This window comes from Bos indicus, chromosome 4, assembly GCF_029378745.1.
Source record: "Bos indicus isolate NIAB-ARS_2022 breed Sahiwal x Tharparkar chromosome 4, NIAB-ARS_B.indTharparkar_mat_pri_1.0, whole genome shotgun sequence".
Taxonomy (NCBI): Eukaryota; Metazoa; Chordata; class Mammalia; order Artiodactyla; family Bovidae; genus Bos; species Bos indicus.
Genome location: NC_091763.1, coordinates 12,248,270 through 12,273,298, shown reverse-complemented (window position 1 = coordinate 12,273,298; position 25,029 = coordinate 12,248,270). Strand labels below are relative to the sequence as shown.

At 33.5% G+C, this 25,029-nt stretch overlaps 1 protein-coding gene across 6 annotated transcripts in view; it reads right to left on the bottom strand.

Moving 5' to 3' along the window:
* Window positions 1–25,029, bottom strand: part of CASD1 (CAS1 domain containing 1) — a 54,056-nt gene that overhangs the window by 5,911 nt on the left and 23,116 nt on the right. Inside the window, exons 6-18 of one of the 6 annotated variants that reach the window (XM_070787500.1) lie at window positions 21,871–21,915; window positions 21,302–21,425; window positions 19,912–20,126; window positions 17,712–18,134; window positions 16,568–16,657; window positions 11,321–11,440; window positions 9,787–9,943; window positions 8,291–8,370; window positions 6,383–6,463; window positions 5,711–5,812; window positions 4,631–4,771; window positions 3,844–3,921; window positions 1,671–1,763 (exon numbers count right to left, since the gene is read on the bottom strand). In XM_070787500.1, coding sequence (XP_070643601.1) covers window positions 1,671–1,763; window positions 3,844–3,921; window positions 4,631–4,771; window positions 5,711–5,812; window positions 6,383–6,463; window positions 8,291–8,370; window positions 9,787–9,943; window positions 11,321–11,440; window positions 16,568–16,657; window positions 17,712–18,134; window positions 19,912–20,126; window positions 21,302–21,425; window positions 21,871–21,915 — 1,749 coding nt within the window. The remainder of the gene's footprint in view (window positions 1–1,670; window positions 1,764–3,843; window positions 3,922–4,630; window positions 4,772–5,710; window positions 5,813–6,382; window positions 6,464–8,290; window positions 8,371–9,786; window positions 9,944–11,320; window positions 11,441–16,567; window positions 16,658–17,711; window positions 18,135–19,911; window positions 20,127–21,301; window positions 21,426–21,870; window positions 21,916–25,029) is intronic. The other 5 variants (XM_070787502.1, XM_070787501.1, XM_070787503.1 and 2 more) reach the window with 5 other exon arrangements.

Below are 25,029 nucleotides of genomic sequence, written 5' to 3'. Positions count from 1 at the left end.
TTTAAATGTTAGTGGACTAAATGCTCCAATCAAAAGACACACAGTGGCAGACTGGATTAAAAAAACAAAAGCCTAAAATATGCTGCCTTCAGAAGACCCACTTTAGGGCAAAGGACACTTAAAGATTAAAAGGGAGGGGATGTAAAAAGATATTTCATGCAAACAGAAATGACTAGAGTCACAATACTCATATGAGAGAAGACAGACTTTAAAACAAAGGATATACAGAAAGATAAAGGAGGATACTGTATAATGATAAAAGGACCACTGCAAAGAGATGCTAACAAACATGAAGGGAGAAACTGACAGGAATACAATAATTAGAAGCCTTTAACACCCCAGGCACATCAATGGACAGATCTTTGAGAGAGAAAATCAATAAGGCAACAGAAATGCTAAATGATACAACAGAATAGTCCGACTTAAATGATACCTTCAGGACATTACACTCAAAAAAAACAAAACAAAACAGAATACACATTCAAGTGTCCATATGATTCAATAATTCCACTTTGGCATATAGCTGGAGAAAATGATAATTCAAAAATATCTAGTCTTCTTTGCAGTACTATTTACAATCACCAAGACACAGAAGCAACCTAAATGTCCATGGGCGGGTGAAAGGATAAAGATGGGGGGGGTGTGTGTGTGTATATGGAACATCAGGCATAAAAAAGAATGAAATAATGCCATTTGCAGCAACATAGACAGACCTAGAAAATACTAAGTGAAGTAAGCCAGACAAAGACAAGTATCATATGATACCACTTATATGTAGAATCTTACAAACAAAACAAAACGAATGAACTTAATTCCAAGAACTTAATTCACAGATATAGAAAACAAACTTATGGTTAGTTACCAATGGGAAAATGGGGAGGTGATAAATTAGCAGGTTGGGATTAACACACTATTATATGTAAAATAGATAGCCAACAAGAACCTAATAAATAGCACTGGAACTATACTCAATATCTTGTAATAACTTGTAAGGGAAGAGAATCTGAAAAAGAATGTGTAATTGAATCACACAGAAGTCTTTCCCATTTTAAAGACAACTTAATACATATTATAACTCTAAAATGTATCTTTTATGATTAAATGAATTCTACTATTTTAAAATGTTCTATTTCAATTATAAAACTCAGAATACACTGAATGTATTTCATACCTACTTTAAACTGATTTTGAGGATAAATTCATATTAGTTACTGCACACAAAATAATGAGTTTAAAAATTTTCCCCAAACTTTCAGTAAGAGTGAATTTTATTATGATAAGCATCAATAAACTAAATTCCAACAATATAATATTTAATTATGAATGAACAACAAATCAAAATCCTCTCAGCTTGATTTCATTTATGTCTATTTACAAATTTCATTTGCATCTATTTCATTTTTTTTCTCTTCCTATTTCTGCATCTTGGCTGTACTTGAAAGTTTAAGACAAAATAAATATGTGAAAGTCATCTGTATCTAGCCATTTAAATAAGACTTTAAAAGCATTCTACAATACTGCTGTTGAAGTTCAAAGTTTCTTGCCTATAATTTCATAAACATAGCTTTGGTTTAAAAAAAAATCAGTTACACACCTATATATACATTTATATACACAGCTCCATAAAACCCTGGGTAGTGTAAGACAGATCAAAATATTAATGCACCAACCTCTAATGAAATTTTTCCAAACCAAGCAAAAAATGAACTGTAAACTGAACGAGCATACCCAGGGATATTCCTTATTAGGATGAAGGCTAAAATCTAAAGAAAAAACACACAGGAAATATTAATAATCTGCTTATTAAAAGAACTTTGCTTTCTTTCAAGTGATAATTTTATTCTTCATGTTACTGAACTTAATACATACTGTTTTTTTTTTCCTCAATAGATGAAGTATCTGCAAGTTATCTTTGATCTAGAGTCTACTCAAACTGGATTTCTGAGCAGGTGGTCTATATAGTGCAAACAAGGGCAGGTTTTATATGGCTGGACGGTTTTATTTTTTATGTATATGTTTTTATTTTATTTTATATTTTATAGAAAAAATATAAACTCATCTTGAGGACCTTTGTGTAGAAAAAAATGCTATATTTATGTATCAAAATTAATAAAATTCCATGACATGATTTTGCTTCTTCTAAAAAGTATTCACTCTGTTGGGAGCTACCCACCCCCATCTTTTCGCTCTCTTCAAGGCTCCTTCTACTGACAGCAATGTAAATGTGGGAAAAAGTAACTAAGGAAAGATGAATATGTGGCATATAGTGGCCAGGAGTAAAAGTGATGTGGCTCAGCAGGGTTTATGTTAGCCTTATTCTATGTCCAGTCACTTTCTCCCTTAGCTACTCTTACATTGTTCTGTATTGGTGTCATGTTAGTGGAACAGCCCCCTTCCTTTCATGTTGCTATAGAAATGACATCAGATACAAAATACAAAGTGTTACTTGTAACCGTGACTTCTGCAGAAGTCCTGAAAATGCTATATTAATATAGTACAATTTTTAAAATGTCACTGTCAACTGTGTTTGGAGAGTTGCTCATATGCTTAGTTCTACTGACTGTACAGAGGTTTAAGATGGATGAAATAGTTTCTTCATTGAAGAGAACTTAAAACCTAAAAGAAGATCCTCCAGAAACCCTCCCTGTTCCTTTCTGTTGAACCACACAGTTTTTAGGCTTTGGCTTAGACATAACTTTGTCCAAGAACCCTGCTCTGATATCAAGATGGATTAGGAAGAAACCCCAAATGTTCTAAAGTACCCTGTAGTTAACCATCACCACACTAATCACAACGCCCTATGATTACCTGCAACCACAGGTATCTCTGTAAAATGCAAATGTGATTTGGGCTGCTGAGCAGCCTCTGCCCACCTCCCAGTCACTACACATACTTCTTTAGACTCTGGCTCTCTGAGTTCCAGCCCCAATGGCTTTCTTCAAGTTCCCTGAATGGGAATATACTCTTTTCTACCCACATGGCCTAAGTTCTCACTGCCTGCCTTCATTCCTCCAATCTTAGCTTAATTTTTCCACCCCTCTTTGGCTGTACCTTATGGCATTCAGAACTTCCCAGACCGGGGATCAAACTTGCACCCCCTGCAGTGGAATCACAGAGTCTTAACTGCTGGACCACCAGGGAAGCTCCTCTCAGCTTAATTTTATCAGGGAAACCGTCTCTGAACCCTATCCACCTTCACTCCAACTCCAACTAGGTCATATACCTTTATTGTATTCCCTTGTAGCATCATGAACTTCTGTTCATGATTACTTGGTGATTATACGATTACTATCTGTAACCGAAGAATACAGGCTCTGTGAGGGTAGGGACCACATCTGCTTTGGTCATCACTACATCCCTCAGCATAATATCTAGCACATAGAAAGAAGTATCAAAGACTTGTTAAATGAATTAAAAAAAAAACTGTTTAATGAATAAATGTTCAACCATATTTCTGTTGGACTGTAAGTTCTGAGGGCAGGAACTACATGCACTTCTGACCTGTAGCATGGTTCTTAACACACGGAAGGCCATTAATAAGTAAGGCCAAAAACAAGTAAATGAAGAAATCTGAATAAATAAATGATGAAAAAGCAAACAGGAGAAATGAATTAACATTTTCTAAGTGCTTATCAAGTGCTAAACACCGATCATTTTTATACATTTAATAATAACCTTTAATAATCACCCTTTAAAAGAGATTTTAGTATCTCTATTACAGTAGAGGAAGGTAGGGCTTAGAAAGATATACTACATTTAATAGATTCCGATTTAAAAGTTGTCTCTAAAGACTCCTGTTCTAATCAAAAACTTAGAAAACTTTCTCTAAATAAAGATAATTACCTGCACCACAGAGACGGATGGGTGGAGTTCATTGCACTGTGCTTTGTTTTTACAACTGCTAGCCCAGATGGAATAGGTCTAAAACAAAACATTTATGGGTCACTTCACAAACATAGCTATGCCTTAAAAAGGCAGCACTCAATTTTAAGAAGTTTCTTTATAACATACTTCATAATTTTTTTTTAAGATTTCTTTTTTTTTTTGGATGTGGACCATTTTAAAAGCCTTTATTGAATTTGTTACAATATTGCTTTTGTTTCATGTTTTGACTTTTTTGGCCAGGAGCCATGTGGTATCTTAGCTGCCTGACCAAGGATCAAACCCACACCTCCTGCATTGGAAGGCAAAGTTCTAACCACTGGACTGCCAGGGAAGTCCGACATGATACTTCATTATGCTATTAAAGTTCAGTAAAAACTGTACACAGGTTTGCTCCTCTCTCATTTTGGCAAGCTCAAATATAACAAAGTAGAGAGAAAGGAGCATAAGTCTGTTTTTCCAGAAATAGTGATCATAATGCAGTGATGGCTCTTTCTGTTAAATATCTTATATTTTTTCCCAAACTTACTACAACTTTTAAAATTCCTATATCATTGAGATCTCAAGTTATTCTTCATATTTAACACATATATGTTTATATTCTCTTTAGAATTTATGTTCAATTTAAAATGAGAAAAAGATATTTCAAAAGTAAAAGATTTTATTCATTAAAAATAAATGATTAAATTCTTAATTTTCTGCACCATTTGGGATTTTGGAAATTTAGAAGATTACATGTGAAACTTACCAAGAAAGAAACTACTGAAATAAATAATAGAAAATTTGAAATTTTGCTTGAAAAAAGAGGTTCACCCTTTCCTTCAGAAAGTATTTGGCGCTTCTGTAAAGCCAGATAAATGAAAGCAAACAACATTCCATGAAAGACTACCTGAAAAATAAGGGGGGAAAACCTGTTTTAAATAGCTACTTTTCAATAAATAGCAAATATACTTGGTAAAGGAGCACAATATGTATAGAAGTATATAGGTTAAAAGCTTAAAGATCCAAAGTTTCTGTGAAGAACCTAAAATCAAGAAATGAGGTCAAGTCAATGATCATTGGAAACAATCTGCAATGGACAAGCAAACATCTCTTGCAATGACAAGATAAGCTGGTTTACTTCAAGTAGTCTCAGCAGCAAGTAAAGAAATAAAGACATTTTATATATCTAGATAAAACCATAATTTGAAAAGATACATGCACCCCAATGTTCACTGAAGCACTATTTACAACAGCCAGGACGTGGAAGCAACCTAAATATCCATCAGTGGGTGAATGGACAAAGATGTGGTACATATATACAATGGAACATTACTCAGCCATAAAAAAGAATGAAAAAATGCCACTTGCAGTAATAGTAATTCTTGCCTGGGAAATCCCATGGACAGAGGAGCCTGGTGGGCTACAGTCCATGGGATCTCAAAAGAGTCAGACATGACTTAGAGACTAAACAACCACAAGCCCTGGGCACATGTTGCCAAACTGCTATGATACTCCTGACTTTAAACCCTTCCCAACATTTAAGAATTTTCATTTAAAAACTGACACATTGTAAATCAAGTATATTTCAGTTAAAAAATAATAATCTTTAAAAGACCAGATTAATCAAAACAATAACAATAAATGTTAAGATAAACTGTTTAGAAATAAAAAGTATTTTGCCCACTGCAAAAAAGAAAAGAAAACCAAGGGGTGGGCTGGACTGCTTTGATTTACCAAATCAACATGTTTCCTTATTCCAAAACCAAATAAAAACAAATTACATTTTTCCAAATAAGTTTTAAAAGTATAATTTGAAATGGCAAAAGAGCAGAAGGTAAATACATACATAACGGTCTAACCTCCATCTGAACCACCATTCATATACATTTCCTTTCAGTTCAAAACACTTGGACAATGGCCAAAGAGAAAAGATCTTCTCAAATGCACCCTGAGAAGAGGAATTCAGAAAATTAAGATGGTATAAGTCAATACTGGCTTTTGCAATTCTATTATAAACTGTAATTTTCTAAAGTTAAGATTATATTAAGGTCATTTGTAATTTTAAAATTCTATTTATTTCATATCAAAATGTCATTTCATTTGAAAAGAAACTTATTTTACTAATGGGTAGTAAAGATAACAAAACATTTTTGTTAACTTACTTTCATAGCACATGAGACTGCAAAATCAAAAAAAAAAAAAACAGAACAAAACAAACCCCAAGTTGGTAATTGGAAAGTTATTCCATTTAATCTAGTGTACAAAAGAGCTACTATTTAATGATCAAAACACAAAACTACAAATTACTTCAGCCAATATGGTATCAATAACCTAAAGGATGATGGTTAAAGTTATAGTTTTTCTTTATGTAATGTCCTTAATAATCAATCTATAATGAACCATATAAATTAAAAGAATCCTCTGAATTAGTCACCTTACGCAATCAAGTATACCCAAATGCCATTATTAGACTTTGAAACAAAGCTTACAACTTTACTCTGGTCATTAGTGAATGTACCTTCTTATTGATCTGACAGTCTGGAAAATCTGGGAATGAAGGGGCAGAAGTCTTGGGTACATTTCTGAACATTAATGAAGTCTTTCAAAAAAGAGAACAAAACACTCAATTTCCAGACTAAAGAATGACAACAAACTCTATTATGGAAACTCCATTATTACACATGATGCCATGGCATTAAAAAAAAATGTGTAACTTCAGTTTTTTAAAAGGCTAATAAAAAATCAAAGTAAAACATGAAAATAGTATTATGTTTTAGGTAATACCAAATCTTTAGGTCAGAAGAACTTTATTATTTTAATAAAATGCAATATTCTCCATTTAGTCACAGAATTTAAAATGCTAGTCACTTATAAAAATAGGTTCTATCAAGGTCTATGCCTCAGGATGATTATTACCAAGACCTGCAATATGAAGTGTATACATATTATATCACATTTCTCTATTACACCAACATGTATTAGAGATACAGGATTCCACAGATCATGTATCAAGTTTATTTCTCATCAAAATTTATTTTTTATGTAATCAATAAGCAAGTATTTAATGAGCACCCATTTGCACAAGGCACTGGGCTGTACTGGGCTATTTCTGGTTTTTTTTTCTTAGCCAGTAGTCAATACTGATTCAAAGTTAAATCTTAATTCTTTTTATGAACTCCTGGTCTGTCTTCGTCTCCCTCCCTCAGATGAACCAGGGAGTCTTGGGAATTTTAATGACTAATTGTCAAGTGGCACTGGCACCCCACTCCAGTACTCTTGCCTGGAAAATCCCATGGACGGAGGAGCCTGGTGGGCTGCAGTCCATGGGGTCGCTAAAGAGTCGGACACGACTGCGCGACTTCACTTTCACTCTTCACTTTCATGCACTGGAGAAGGAAATGGCAACCCACTCCAGTGTTCTTGCCTGGAGAATCCCAGGGACGGCGGAGCCTGGTGGGCTGCTGTCTATGGGGTCGCACAGAGTTGAACACAACTGAAGCGACTTAGCAGTGGCAGCAGCAGTGTGACACTCAACTGGCTATTTCTTTAACATTTGCCTATTGTTTCCTTATTACTTTACATATTTCCTGCAAAAAACCTTAGAAGTCAGGAAGATATAAGATACTTTATTTCTAAGAATGAAAATAAACAGGAAAGCCTATAGAAAAAAAAAAAAAAAAAGAAAAGCCCTCTATAGGAGTTTACAGACACACACACACACACACAATGCTCATATGGCATTTTCATCTGGTAGAGTCGGATACAAGACAGTGTTGGAGATGGCAGTAAACTACAGAATATGTCACAACTAAATGCATTTAAATTAAAATATTGTTATAAATATCATGCTGCCCAAATAATAAGTCTGTTTGATGGACTGACCAGCAGGTAGCAGTTTGCCACCTTGAGAAAATAGTTAAGAAAATCTCAACCATCAAAATAGGGGGATAAAAGGTTAGAGATACATATTACATATAAACAAGTCCCTCTGCCCCTAAGTTGGCTTTATTAACAGCCAAATTTTTGCTCTATGAATTTATGGGAAAAGTCAAGTAACACTTTGATGCCATGAATAATGCACAAACCAAGTTGCAAATTCTGTCAAGAGAATTTTGATCTTCACTTAGAGTAGTGTCTTATAAGAGGCGTTCAATAAAAGTTTGATTGATCAAAGTCAAGTAAAATGGATTCTGAACAATTGCCAGAGGAACAGCTTTAAATTGCTCTTACAACAAAAACAGAGGTAACAAAAGTAGATAGGTCTCAAAAGAACTCCACTGAGTAGTCAACTACAGAATGACACTTTTATTATAGTCATTAAAAAATGAAGCTTCAAAAAAAGCTCTGATTCTTCTCTCATACTTTAACAGATTTTAACTTTAGAATAAAATACAACAAAATGTAAACCAAAAAGGACAATACAAACCTGAGAATATGCCAAAAAACATATACATAACAGCAAGAAGGCTAGTTTCAACAGTAAGCCAAAATGCCACAAACAATTTCCTAAGAGAGAAAATATTTAATTTACTAAGAAATGTAAACTTACATTAGAAAACATGTTAAATACTCTCTATTTAACATATTAATACCCTGCATAGTTCTTTATAATAATTTAAGGCTGCCTACAGGATACACAAAATATATCTAAGTAGAATAAATTACAAGTGGGACACAAAGGAAGAAAAGGTGGAGCATCCTTACTAGGAATGAGGCTACAACATTAATCTGATACCCCATATACTTGATATTTAGCCACTCTAAATGCATTTGAAAATACATCCCAGATTAAATTATACTATTCATTATTGAAAGTTACAACAAAACTTGGAACAGGTTCAATGTAATTCTAACAAACACTCATGTTTAATAACTTAGGTAATACTGCTGAAGCATTACAGTTTTAAGGAGGGAGCTTAAGAACTTCCCAGTGGACTAGTTTAATCATAAGATGTATTTCAACATATGCATATTTTAAAGTTATGTGTTCACAGTTTATACATATTGATTATCATTTTATAAATATGCAGGGTTTGTGTTGAGGAATTGAACCACAGACTCTCCAAGACACAAATGGACTTTACTGAAGGCTGGAGCTTAACTCTTTCCTGAAAAATTGTTTTGTATTATAATAGAAGTCAACAGAAAATATTTTTTTGATATATAATATTTGATTGAAAGACCTAAAAGACATTATTAAAGATTAAAAAAAAATTCTTTTTCCAAAAAAAAAAAACAAAAAAAAACAAGCTTTAATTTTAATGACATGATCTTGATGGAGAAAAGCATTAGGATCAATGACTGTGACCTTACTTTGAACATTCATCAGACCTAGCTGTGTAAAATTTGAAGATGACACCTTGTGGGCACTTACGTTTCCTTAAACATAAAACAGGTTGATAGTAACTGCTTAAAGGGTTGTTTAGAAGATAAGCTATACTAGTGCTTTTTAAGCTTGTTTGACACAAAAAGCCTTTTTGCAAATGAATGTCCACTCAAAATCTACACACGCACACACACGCGCGCGCACACACACACACACACAGACACAGGGTCAAGTAAACCAGAGCTGCCGAGACTGAAGCAGGATGTGTGGCCCTCTGGCACGCTCCATGCTGGCTCCACACAACAGAGTTTGAAAACGGCTGCACTAGCCGATACGTAAAATGGCTTTGAAAGTTTAACTTTAAAAAGAGAAAACATAATATAAATGCAAACTATTGTTCCTCACTGTTAATACTACTTGAACCATGTAACTAACATTCTAGAAACATAATTTAAGAACAAATTTTCAAAATATCAATGCTACATATAAATTTAAACTGTCAATACATCTCAATAAAAATAATAGCCTTTAGCAACTAAAAAGAAACTTGCACTGGAAGAATATATTTATTAACATTAGTAAGAAAATATATTTACCGTTTGCTTTTTTTTGGGTTATTTGTGGCCATAGTGCTAAAGTAACATATATGACCATGAACCATACAGTGACCAAGGGGACAAAGTAATAGAATTGATAAGGCCGATCCATTACTATGCATAACACCACTACCAGGAAATTGAGACGAAATAAGACCTATTAAAAAGGAGAAGAAAACGGTTTTCACTTTGAAAAGTAGACAGATTCTCTCTGACAGAGTATAAACGTTTAAGACTAAAATAATAACTGTACAAGTACTATTTACTAATCCCTAAAAAATCATATTTGTTCTAAAATCATTGTAAAGAGCTGAACATAAAATATTTATGCATCATTTTATTAACTGGATCCCAGAAAAACACCAACCTCTGGCTACAAGTGTCATCTTGTTAAATGCAGGAAAAGAATCATAAACTTCCTTCCTAGAGCTACAGTTTATAAACAAAAGATTAGATTATCTCAATGAAAGAATGTCCATTTGATCTCCGTTTGATGTTGATTCATCCCATGTGGTATTAAGTTGAAAGTTTTAATAGATACAAAATAATATTACTCAAATTAAAAAGGGTCTTTGAAAAACAAAAGTATCTTTGGGACTTCTGTAACAGTCATTTCAGATGGTGTGATGTCAAAGAACACAGAATTTGAGCAGATTAATATTAGAGCTTTATCACTTACTATGTGACTAAGTGAAAGTCGCTCAGTCATGTCTGACTCTTTGAGACACCAGGGACTGTACAGTGCATGGAGTTCTCCAGGCTAGAGTACTGGATTGGGTAGTCATTCCCTTCTCCAGGGGATCTTTTGAATCAGGGATCGAACCTAGGGATCCCACATTGCAGGCGGATTCTTTACCAGCTGAACCACAAGAGAGGCCAAGAATACTGGAGTAGGTCGCCTATCCCTTCTCCAGCGGATCTTCCTGACCCAGGAGCTGAACCAGGGTCTCCTGCATTGCAGGAGGATTCTTTACCAACTGAGCCATCAGGGAAGCTTAGGCAAATTATTTAACCTCTCTGAGCCTCAGTGTCCTTGTCTGTAAACATAAAGATCATAACTCAGGGTTGTAATGAAGGGTAAATAGAATAATGTTTACAAACTGCCTAGCACAATGTAGAAACTTAATAAATCTTAATCCTCTTCTTAGAGACAGAAAACATAGCATATTATAACAATCCCAGGTAACTGCACATTTCTACAAAACTAAACAGGGAGGCCTGGCATGCTGCGATTCATGGGGTCACAAAGAGCCAAACACGACTGAGCGACGGAACTGAACTGAAAGTGATTCAGCAGTGTTTTCCCTTGTGTGCATCTATTATACATTCATCTAAATTCTGTTTTTCCATCCCTCAGTAATAAATTACTTATTTTGAATTATTAACCATAGAACATGGAAATAATACAACTTTAAAGTGCCATTTCACAAATTCAAATTACTTCAAATTATTCATGGCCATATTTATATTTTCTCAACAGTCAGGCACAAAAGCACGTTGAAATGAAAGAAAAAGAAAAACAATGCATTCCTACCTGACATACTCTATGGATTCCAAAGTCTCCTTTGACCCAAAAGTATGAGAAATGCCCATACCCTGTCTGAAATAGATACGCGGCAACCAGAACCCGAATGTGCATGTACACAGGCAAAAACTGTGGACAAAAATAAACAGGTCAAATACCTAACTAATCAGAACCAGTACATTTAACCAAGACAATGGAGCATTATCATCATTCGGTGTTAGCTCAATGAATAGATTTATTCTCAAAAATTAGGCATTATAGCAGGGGTTAAAATTAAAAAAGTAGACTCTGGAATCTGATGGACCTAGATTCAAATTCTGGCTCTAACACTTAGTTATGTGACTTTAGAGTTTTCTAAACTGCAAAATGGAAGTATCTTCTCCTTTCTCAAAGGGTTTTGTGAGAAATGAATGATTTGATAAATGTGAAGCACTTTATACACTTCATTCAACTTGAATTAAATCTATGATATCCATAATTATTAATCATCATATATGCTGAACATGAGGTCACTCTGGAGTTCACATTTTCTCAATAAGAAGATTAAAAAAATGAACAAAATCCTACATTTTTGGCCCCCTTAAACATATAGAATTTAGACTTGTAAATAAAATTGTCACAATTACTTATTACTTAGCAAAAATTACACATTTAAAAAATATGCAAGCATAATTCAGAAATATTATTTCCCTCCTAATCTTTTATAAAACAATTTTATTTTTCCCTCCTTCTTCGATGTTTCATCTTTACCATGATTTTTCAAAGCATCACATCTTCACTTCTGTCTAAGCTGAAATACATTTCTCATCTATATCTTATGGGAGTCACTGGAAACATTATTTCCTTTACAAGTCCTAATTCTCTTAACCTTAAACCACTGTCATTGCACCTCTCCACCACGTTTTAGTCCCTTGGTTGTCTATTCACTATTTCACAACACAGGTAGTGTGCTGCCTTTTAAAATGATCTTTAAAAGACTTGTTCAGTGACATCCAACATTTGTAATAAAAGGCTATCTTTTATGAATAATTACTAAATCTATGTAAACATTTTTTTTTTTTTGCTTCTATTTGATTGACTCATCTGATCATCTCTAATTATCCAGCATTAACACTGGTTATGGCCACTTCAGCTAAGTGTTTCTTCCCCAAGTGATACTTTGCAGGATAAAATAACTGAGCAGATGCCTTAAACAGATTTAATAAGGCCTTGAACATATGCATCTTTTGTATGTATCCTTGAACATTTCTTCTATCTTTTCTGAGGGATAACTTTTTTCTGGAAGGAAACCCCCGATTATAATAAATTATAAGTTCTTCAATATAGCCTCCACTTTAGCCAAACTGTTGGATTCTCTGTCTCCTAAACTGGCCCTTCTTGTGTTTTCCTGCTGCCTCTCCTTTGTTTACCTGCTCATTCTACCCTGGAATGTTCTCCTAATCACATGTCATTTATACATATCCTATTCTTCTCGAGAGCCCTGGTGACATTTTCCAGTCTTTTACTCTCAGATGAAAGTCATTTCTTCTTCCTTTGACGTCTTTTAGTACAAACATCTACATATCAGATTTTTTATTTATTGCTCTTCATCATTAGTTCTTTCTAAATGTCTTACCATTAGATGGGAAATTTTCAGTGCAGGTATAACATATTAGAATCAAGGGGATGAAGGTGGGAACACAGGATTGAAAGAGACTTGAAACTGTTCTAATCCAAACCTGTATCTTTACTTTATTCTTGATTGCACTTTAAAATATTTCCTTCAAGTATTTGAGCACCTTTTAATAGTGGAAAACATACAAATTCTCAAGGCAATCCATTCCATTTTCAGATGGTCATTAATTGCTATAAAGTTCCTTGTCATGAAAAACTGAAATCAAACTATGTAAAAGCTACCAATTTAAGCTCCCTAGGGCAGTGTTCTGCAATGAAATAAAATGCGAGCTGTGTGGCAAATCTTTCATGTGGCTGCCAGACATTTAAACAGTTAAAAGAAATAAGTGAAATTAATTTTAATAAACAAATTTTATTTAACTCAATATACCCAAAATATTATACCATCCCAACATATATGAGACATTTCATATTTTTTCATACTAGGTTTGTGAACTTTGTATACATTTATCAAAATGAGTCATACTTAATCTTATACATATTTCACATTTCAGAACATCTCAATTCTGACTGCACTTCAAGTGCTCAGTGGCCACCAAAATGGACAGCTTAGCTCTAGACCCATATGCATGCCCTTTATCACTTTTACATCTGAGTGTTCTGTAAGCATTTATAAACAGAGGTCAAACAGGCTAATCATTCCCAAGTACGTAAACCATTCTCCATGAAACATGCTTTTGAGCCCCTTCAAGAATGGGTCTGGGCCTACAATGTTGAGACTTAAGTCATATTTAAACAGGAAATGCAACCATTTAAATGGAATTAAACACTATCACAATTTGCCAAGTTTCTACCAATGCTGCATTATTGCAAATGTTGTAAGAAACTTTTGACTTTTTAAAGATAAAGCCAACAGAAGAGTTGCAAGAACAGTGCAACACACGCCTGTTTACTGTGCTGAACTACTTAAAAAGTGTGTTGCTGCCACATGACACCATCTCTAGAAATTTCAGCAACTACCAGTATCACCGAAGAAAGAACAGTTTCTTACATGACTGTAATACCATTATAACACCCAATAAATTTAATATGAATATAACAGCATCCACTGTACAATCCATATACAAATTTCTTTGATTGTCCCAGTGATATCCTTTATTATTAATTTTTTTAAAAAATTTAGGAACCTTAAGAATCATACACTGCATTTATTTTTTATTCCTCTTTAGCCTCCTTTAATCTGAACTGTTTTCCTTTTTTGTCTTTCAGGAGTCAAATAGTACAACAAAATGTTAGTATTAAAAATGTATTTAGTATCCAACTTCATTAGAATTAATAACGAGGCTGACTTCTGGTTCTGTTCTTTTTCTAGCCTCACAAATTTTCCCTTAAGACCTTCAGGGAAGTTATTTACAAACTCTCAAAGAAGAAAAAGCCACAGTGGAACACAAAGTCATCTACTGTATATACCTAACTTGCTGTACACTCTATATCTGATATAAGCTATGTTTTAAAGGAATTTTTACACCAACAATTGCAATCTGCCAGTCCACCTAGATTATTTTAATAATTCTCTGTAATTTTTTACATAGTTTCTATTTTACTATAAAAACACGGCACAACTAATGCTTGACATATTTTACTCAAAATATAAAACATTAATAAGGTAATTAAGATAATCATGACAATTAAAAAGTTTTTAATGAGGGTAATTCCATAAATATCCAAGAATCAAGTCCCAAATATGTTATAACCCATGCTGATAATGCTTTGCCAAATGTAGATACAGGTAATTTTTAACCACAAAATTCTATATAAAAGAACAGGGATATGTGAATCATCACAAATGATCTTTATATCTTTCCAGAATATAGACATTATAAAATTGTAATTTAGAATGAGTTGGGATGTAGTTTAAGACGTATTAGAATGTTAACTTGGCAAATGATTATAATAGAATGCCAAGCTGCTTTCATCCCTTTACGATCCAAATGCTTTCTGCAATCACTGAATTTGTTTTTTGTTTTTTTTTTTAACAGTACTATTACTCTTTAATATGTCAGCAATTAATTATGTCTTTAAGTGGCATTTTCTTAAAACAAAACCCTTTCCACATCCTATCAAATCTTTCCCCATCCCCACCCCAAATTAATCTAATCTTTCTTCACGTGTCAGAGCTATTTCCATGACTCAATATTCATCTTTACTTACTTTCTAGAGAACTTGCTAAATTTATCCTACAAATTCTGAATCGGGCTTATAAACTAACCCTTACTATCTTCATGTCTTCTTGCTTTGGATCTCTTTTACGGTCTTGGCTCTTCCACAATTGCTTGAACTTACTAGGTCCCCTCCAGCTGCAGTGCCACAGGAATTTCACTGCTGTCACAAATATACATATTATAGCTGTGCAACTTCAGTTTTAAAAGTTATACTTCTCCCTCTGCCTTTTACCCTTTTAACAAGTCATTCATAAAATTACCAGCAATTTTTGAAAATAAACAGACTTAATGAAGAATAACATTAGTACTAATTGTTAAGAGATATCTGATGAACCCCAGTATTATTTAACTGTTGCTATGGAAATTTCAAAACACTCCTTTCTGGCAAATCTCCCCTGTTATCTCAATATGATATTGATTCTATGTTAAATTACTGTTTATAGATATGTGCTTTATATAAGCAAATAAAATAAAAACCAGTTCATGTTCAATAGTTCCCAAATTATGAAACAATCTGTTAAATTTTTAAAACATATTTTTTAGAAATAAAATAAAATTTTATTTCTTTAAAAACAAATTTTATAGAAATCAATTTGTACCTTCACTTAAAAAGTGTGAAAAGCGGTTATTAGATACCTAGGTTCACTCTTAAAATCTTGTTTTAACTGTAGCTCTAATGTTACAATTCTGAATACATTTTTTTCTACCCCTACCAAATCTGGTGTCCCCAGTTAATGAGAACCCTAAGTCTAAAAGACTTAAAAAGACACCTACTTGAGGGAAAAATGATTTTGGCCAGGTACAGAGGGCACCAGGTGAGCTAAGGAAGAGTCCTCCATCTCATGGAAGTGGTAATACTTAGGAGGTATGGAACATAATACATGGTCAACAACAGAAGACCATCAGTATCTGAGGATTCTGAATACTGAGGCAAGAGAGTTCTACATTTTTAAACTTTAGAAGTATAAAAATGGTTGGTCAAACTTGCTAAAATACAATGAAGGGTAGAATATAAAATATAATCATCTAATCTGATTTCTTTTAATAGTAACTTGCCTATTCTAAGTCCTTTGCAACTAAGTATCATCTAGAAAGTCTCTTAATAACTTAAATTAGTTTTCTAACAGTATGACATGAAACAATACCCTTGGATGATTGTTCCTACTACATCAAAATTAATGTCAGGTAAATACAAACAAATTATTGCCTTATCTTTTAAAAAATAATTATTTTGCTTTTAAGTGTATACATTCTCAGATCAGGTGGTAGAAGAGAAATGGGAAGACAGAAAGATTGGGTGGGAAATAAGATGGGTCTCTAAATGGTAGAGAATATTAAACACAAAGAGTTGGTGTCCTAAAGGAAACATTAAGGTGACATTATTTCCTATATTTTCTGAACTTAAATTTTAAATACTTACTGTACTTGCTCCAGAGATATGATAAATCAAAATCACAAGTTGCATCCAGCCTTTCCATTCATCTGTTTGTTCTCTATTTAATACTTTAGTCTGTGCAAAATAATTAATATTTGTTTTAAAAATCATCAAAAAGCTATTATTTAGACAGAATATATTAAATATGTTAAAATTTTTCTTATAGGATATAAATTAATCCTTCTTTCAAAAGAACCTTGGGGGGAAAACAGTTAAAGACTGTCATTTAGTTTCTTGATAAAAGAGATAATAAACTATTTAAGTATAATATGAATTAAAAAATGAACATAAAAGATTTTAAATATTTAAGTTGAATCATATGGTTTAATATTATTTTTTAAACTGTGACAGATGTATTTATAAATCTAAAAAGTGGTATTTTATAATTTTCTTTAAGAAAATCTTAAATTTCAGTTAGAAAAAATTAAAATTTCAGTTAGAAAAAAATCTCATAGTTCTCTTACACTGTACTGTGAAGAAAAAAGCTCCATTATCATACTTTATTTTCTCTAGAATATTCCCACTGGGGATGAAGAACTGATTAATCATCCTCATATGAAAGTTATTTCTTACAAAAGAATTTATTAATTCAAATAAATCATGACTTATAAAGGAGTTACATTTATATTCTGAGCAATTACAGCAAAGCTAAAATAGGCATTCAGAACACTTTTAACAGTGCCCACATTATTATGTAAGTTCTAATATGTGTGTGCATGCCTGAGCGTATAAATATATAAATAGAAAAAGTGCTTATTAGTGTAATTATATACTTTTAACTTCTAAAAGATAATGGTATCTCATGTTTGTGGACCATCAGAAAGTGGGGAGCATCTCTACTTTCTCCATCCTCAGGCAGCCAAAATAACACCAAGTCACGATATCTTTTTCACAGTCATTATTTTCCAACTTTTCAACAATCTTTATGAAACTGAGCTTTCTCCAAACTGTTTCACAAAAGCAACAGTTAAGAGTCCACCAAGTGACATACAACTGCAATATTCCTTCATCCTCTTCTATATATGTAAATGTTTGTATATGATGGCATGATAAATGGTATTAATTCTTTAATCCAGACTTTATAATGAGATGAGAAGGATAACATGAACTAAAAAGAAATGATTCTTACCTCCTTGGTATTTTCATTGTAAAATACTCCCAAAACCAAGATGTAGATAATAGGAATAAAGAAAGTTGAATGTGTATAAAATTTGTTTTCCTTCATAAATAGATTTGCCCGGTCACACATATAGAAATAAGCCATAATCAGGCCAAGTTTGCAGAAAGACTGTAAAAATATTTCTAATGGAGACACAGGGGGATTGATAATATTTTTCTTTTCTTCTCCACTTTCCAAGTCAGTACAAGGCTTATTCTTCCGATGAGCATTACGATGAATTATATAAAAAATTAAATATCCAACAATAGATAAAGTGAAAAAGCAAGCAGCTAGCTTCTGTATCAGAGTAAGAGGAGGCCGAGGTTGACAACAGGAACCATCTACAGGCTTCAAAATCTTATTGCAATACACGTTCATAAGAATCATTGCACTCTGTGAACAAATCAAGTGATTTCGTTATTATCTTGTCAGTAATGTATTTCCCATTAGATTTTCTCCTGTGAATACAACTGACTTTTTAGCACTGAAACCAAAATGCTTTTGTACTTTTTACTATCATTTCCCAAACAATCATGTAAATAATGATAGTCCTTCAATCTGTAAGTAACTAGTTCAGGGTTTTTCAAACTTCTTGGGTTATGATCCATAGTGAAAAGTTCATTTTATAATGTGACTCAGAATATATATACATACATATAAGAAACAATACCCATCCTTACTACTTGGAATGCATCTGAGTTTTTTCCATTCTATTCTTTAAAAAAAGAAAAAAATACGGATTTCATGACTGTTAATGGGCCGTGACTTTTGGTTACAAAAACACTGACAGATGTCAAGGACCAAAGTATTGTAATTAACAGATATTCAATACAGAAGATACCAAGATACTTAAGATACACTTCCAGTCTTTACATATGAAAAAAGAATGTAGAGTAATTGCCACCAAAAATGATTAACTCTTAGCTAACAATATTTATGTCTTTCATTTGGTTTACAAGTTTATGGACCACTTGAGACTCAATAGTTTTAGTGTTTCTAACTTGAAGTGGAATCTTCAACATAGTTTTATCATCATAAAATATTCTAGGCAAGCTATCAGGAGCCTTTCTAGATGAAGGTTCAGTCAAATTTAGTTTTATTAAAATTTCATGGTTCTAAAAACCTTTAGAACTGTAAAGCATTCAAAGTATTCAGCCATTTAGAAAATCTCATTCTCTCAGCTTTAAGACTTTAGAAGATTCTGAGCCTGGAACTCTTGCAGACACTAGTCTACAAAGTCCATCCCAAGGTTCATAACCAGTTCTAGGGAGTCCACAAAGCCCTTGAAAAAATATGGAGAAGTGTTGTGTGTGTGTGTATGCAAATATGCATTTTTCTACAGGAGAGGAATGGAACAATTACTTTTTATCAGATACAAGGGTTATGTGATACTCAAAAAGATTCAGGACCACTACTTTATCTGTTGCACTGTGTGTGAAAATTTATAATTATCCAGTTCTCTCTTGTATTTAAACTAAAATCCCTTTCCACCCATCAATCTGGAGTTGTTCAGTATCTACTCTGTACCATGACTAATGCTTAGGGTATCAGAATTAGAAGGAAATTTAAAAAAAAAAATGTTCTCCATATTAAAATATTCCCTTCGTGGAAGCTTAATTTTATTTTAAGGTTTAAGGCAAAGAGAACATGGAGCAGTAGTTTTCAAACATGAATGTAATGAGGACTTAAAAGCTTTTTAAGAGTATCTAGCACTGACTAAATGAAGTTGCATTTCCTTCCTTCCATAACCTTCTTCCTTAGAGTATATGAAAACTCTTACATATTCAGCTAGGTGATGAAAGTCAACTTATTTCTAGATCTATGTCTAGACAGAAAAACTGAAAATAACTGACTGCAATTCAGTTCAGTTCGGTTCAGTCACTCAGTAGCGTCCGACTCTTTGCGACCCCATGAACTGCAGCACACCAGGCCTCCCTGTCCATCACCAACTCCCAGAGTTCACCCAAACCCACGTCCATCAAGTCGGTGATGCCATCCAGCCATCTCATCCTCTGTCGTCCCCTTTTCATCCTGCCCCTAATCCCTCCCAGCGTCAGAGTCTTTTCCAATGAGTCAACTCTTCGCATGAGGTGGCCAAAGTACTGGAACAGTGATATATAGCTATCAGTTAGATATTACGGTCCCTACTGACAGATACAAGAATTCTTACAGTTTCTCTGCTTGATTCAGGAAGATGTAAGCCATCCAAAGATTCCATGATAGTTTCTTGAGCAATCAATTTGGAAACACTGAACACCTTAACATGTGATTTAGAATTTCTGGTGCTGCTATTCAAAATACTGACTGCAGCTTCATTGTAGGCATCTATCTTCTCATTAGTGATCATTTTCCTATTTTCACTTAATAGATCTTCATAAACAGGATCTGCACATGAAACATATTTTTTAAAATACACTTAGAAGTCCCTACTGGTAGAAATTATAATCATGCAAGTAAGTTAACTGCATTTCATATTTTGTTGTTAAAGTTGAGAATTCCAAGCACCTAATAATTCATTTTTTTAAAAATAGTTGACCAAGATTTTGTAATAGATTTCCTAGCTTATAGTCAAATTTTGAATCTATACCTCTCTTCAAATTAAAAGAATTTTATACCTCGTCTCTCTTAAGTACACAACTTTTAGGAAACATTTTTATGTTCTAGCACGTCTTAAGAGTTTGAAAATTTTGGATGCTGGATTATATCAGGTAACGGGAATTCAAAACTGGATTATGGAAGATCACCTAATTAAGAATAGCAATCAATCTTTTCTTTTTCCTCCTGTTGCTGCTTAATTTTTGCAAACTTTATTCCCACAATTAGGAGGTAATATTACTAATGATCAAAGCTTTTTACCACTTAGCATAATCATTTAAATGTAACTTTTTCTCACTTTAGAAAGAGAAAGGTTAATGAGTCTGTAAATGAAATAGTGATTTTGGAAGAGATTATTACTATCCTTGTTATTTCTCTCAGTTTGACATTAAACTTGGAAATAATTATAATAGTTTCTGACAAACAACTTAAATTGCTAAAATACCCAAGGCATTTCATATTGTGCAGGGCATTAAATAATGGACATTCAATAAACTGAAGTGAGTTGATCTAATGTTAACTTTTTCTTAAAGAATTTCATTGCCAAGTATAAACTAGATGGTTTGAATTTAAATATATTCTGTCAATTCCAAAGAATGTTTACTTCCAATGAGTCTAATATTATGAACCAGATAACTTTTTCTATATTTCCCAATCACAATAAAAACTTGTTAAGAAATAAAATCAAAGGCAAGCATCTAATTTGCCTTTAGGACTTACTCTCTTTGTTATGTTCTATTCTAACTGCTGAGACTCTTGGAGAATTTATTTATTATTAATTTTTTACTTATTATATTTATTAGTCTGTCTGTTCCTTAAGTTCAAAACAGGAAACCAAATAGCTCAAGTTTACTCTAATTTTGCAAACATTTATTCTCATAAAGTAGTAATTTTGCTTCTTGAAATAGATAATAGAAACCCAAGCCTCAAAACACATAAAAATGACATTTTTTCATTACTTTTACCTTGTAAGACCCAATAAACATCACTAGTCTTTGCCAGTTTTTCTAAAAGTGGTGCTATGGAGGTAATATTCATTTTATATTGGGAAAGCGCTTCATTGCTGCCATTGTGAATCTTGATAGACCACTGAGAGGAAGTAAAAATTAAGCATTAATTCAGTATTTATCACAGGAAAATGAAAGTATAGCATTTCCTCTATTGTAAAAAAGGTTCTCATTTTAAGAGAATTCCCATTTTTATTTAATATTAGAATAAAATATGGTCAATTATTTCATGAAATACATGAAGGCAGTTACAAAGAGCTGATAAAAAATTAGACTTTCAATGTATAACATTCAAGAAAAAAGAATGTAATTTTAGATATAAAAATAATATTGACATTTACCATCAAATTTCCTAAGTTCATTCAGAACTTAATTAAAATTATCAGTCTAATTAATTGTAAGAGAAATAAGAATTAAAATATAAGTATAATCAAGAATTCTATTTAGCATAAGTTAATTCTTTCTTAGCATGTTCTTAAGTATATGAAACAAAAATCATTTATGTAAGAATACAGATAATAACTTACTGTGGCAGCTCCTGCTACAATCACATGGGGCTTTGCAACAGAATCCTGAAGAAAGAAAAATCTTTATAATAATGTTATAGTTAGTTCAGGAGATTAATACAAGTAATATTACTTAACTTTTTTCCCTTAAGTTCTTCTTCCATTTTAATTTTCTAGGGTTCCTATTCAGATTCTTGTTACAACAAGATGGATCTCCTTTGCTTAAAACCTTACATGGTTGTATGACTACACAGGATGGCATGAAGCTTGTATGGCTAATTCTTTGGTGTTCTTTAAGATAAAACTCAACATTCAGAAAACTTAAGATCATGGCATCTGGTCCCATCACTTTATGGCAAATAGATGGGGAAACAGTGAGAGATTTTATTTTTGGGGGCTCCAAAATCAGTGCAGATGGTGACTGCAGCCATGAAATTAAAAGACACATACTCCTTGAAAGAAAAGTTATGACCAATCTAGACACCATATTAAAAAGCAGAGACATTACTTTGCCAATAAAGGTCTGTCTAGTCAAAGCTTTGGCTTTTCCAGTAGTCATGTATGGATGTGAGAGTTGGATTATAAAGAAAGCTGGGCACTGAAGAATTGATGCTTTTGAACTGTGGTGTTGGAGAAGACTCTTGAGAGTCCCTTGGACTGCAAGGAGATCCAACCAGTCCATCTTAAAGGAATTCAGTCATGAATATTCATTGGAAGGACTTATGCTGAAGCTGAAACTCCAATACTTTGGCCACTTAATGCGAAGAACTGACCCACTGGAAAAGACCCTGATGCTGGGAAAGGTTGAAGGTGGGAAGAGAAGGGGACAACAGAGGATGAGATGATTGGATGGCATCACCAACTCAATGGACATGAGTCTGAGTAGGCTCTGGGAGTTGGTGATGGACAGAGAGGCCTGGCGTGCGGCAGTCCGTGGTATTGCAAAGAGTCGGACATGACTGTGTGACTGAACTGAAGATGAAACCCAAACCATAAAAAACACTACCAAAATCTAATATGGCCTAATATTATTCTGAATTCTGAGTAAATCGTGTAAAGCTCTAGTATATTATGTCAGCCAATTAAAAAGTATCTTTGGAAGCCTACAGTGGACACAGTTACAGTGTTAAATAAAAGTAGGGCTCTAAGGAGACAAGATCTTTTGGGTCTGGTATGTATTAACCATAGACCATAATGTGGGAAAAAAACAAGGAGAAAATTTGGTAGAAATCCTCACCTAATGCAAATTATATTACTTATAATACTACCAATTATATAGAGGCTTCCCAGTTGGTTCAGTGGTAAAGAATCCATCTGCCAAAGGAGATCCCTGGATTAGGAAGATCCTCTGAAGGAGGAAATGACAATACAGTCCAGCATTCTTGCTAAGAAAATCCCATGGACAGAGAAGCCTGGCGGGCTATGGTCCTAGGGTTGCAAAGACAAAACTGAGCGCACACACACCAATTGCATACTACTTGGTAATTTACTAACTATTTCTCTTAAATTAGCTCATTTTAATATAGATTCTTGCCACTTGTGAGATAGGCAGGGAGATTACATATGTATACATACACATATGTATATATTGTTTTTTAAAAAAGGCTATAGACTCAGGTTTATAGGTATTGCTGAGGCCTGGCAGAGATAGAACCAGAAATTAAGTCTCTGACTACTGAGTTCAATGCACTTTTCACAACACAGAAGACCTGATATTACGATCATGTGTACAAGAAACGATTAAAATTAAGAAATCAGAAAACGTCCAAGCCATATTCAAAAAGAGAAGTGACAGTTACTGTCTCATTATGAAGGTAAAACATGCTAAGTGTAGAGAAGTATGAAAGCAGAGAAATGTAATAACAAAATTAGTCTATTTCCAGGCTAGCATGCCCCATTTTATATTGCTATTTTACTGAAACTTTTTCCTGATCTGTAGGTGGCTCCCTTCCTCACTCTTCACAGCAGCTATCCCAAATCATACTAAATATTTTTCTTACACAGGTCCCACCTGCCCTCCTCCTCACTTTTGGCATAAAGCCTAATCCTCAAACTTAGAGAAAAATAGAACTCATGTGGTCTGTGTGCTCTTGCCTTCCTTGCTCCATTCTCACAACTTTATCCATACACCCAGTCTATCATCTTCTGATAGATGAAGAGTAAACCAAATATGTCCCTATTCTACTTAATGGCTAACCTGTTACTCTTGAGTCTGTATCTCTTCCCTTTTTAGATCTGGAGCTATGTCTGTAAGTTATCTTCTCAAACTCTGGAATTATCCCTTTCATCCTCTTCTCTTCATCCTTCTCTCAATCCACAAAATGTCAAATCATCTTTATCCTCAAAAAATGTTCCTTCAATTCTGTCTCACCCTCAAATGTTTCTCATTCACTCTTGACCAACGGATTACTCAGAAGGGCATTCGGCTTTCACTGTGCTAATTTTAATTTCTGTCTCATTTATGCCTCAATTTATCATGCTTTGATTTTGAGTTAATAATCCATTAAAACCTCCCTCAGAGCCCATTAATGAATTCTGAATTGCAGGTCCTGTAGTTTCAGTCTGTCCTATCTAGTTCCTAAAGTGACACTATCCACTTTTAAAACTCCTTCCTTCCCTGTGTGTTATATTACCGTTATTCTTCTGCTTTTGTTGCCTTACCTCTTTTACTGCCTTCTCTCAGAATCTTTTCTGTTTCATTCCTACATTCTCTTCTTTAATCTACACTTGCTGTCTATTGAATTATTTCCATTCAAGTCACTTCAAATATCACCTCACTTCATACCAAGACTCCCCAAACTGGTCTAAGTAACTCAGACCTAATGCTTACCATTCATCTGTAGAAATAAATCTAAATTGCTGGTTTCCCTAATTACCCATATCTGCCAGTCATCTAGAAGCTCTCTGAGGAGAGGAACTCTGTTATGTTAATCAAAGTATCAGCAGTGTTTAGCCTGAGGCCTAAAATATGACATGATTTATAAATATCTGTTGGATAACAGTGGAGTTATTTAAATTCAACTTTGCTTATATGCCTATAGGTATCTGTAAGGTTATTTCAGTCATATCTTTCTAATCCAGTGTTCTTCTCATCTCCTCTGTAAAGCTTTCTTAGATCTTCACCTATACTCTAAACAACTCTCATCCTAGGTGCCTCTGACATGGTGCTTTCACAGTTCT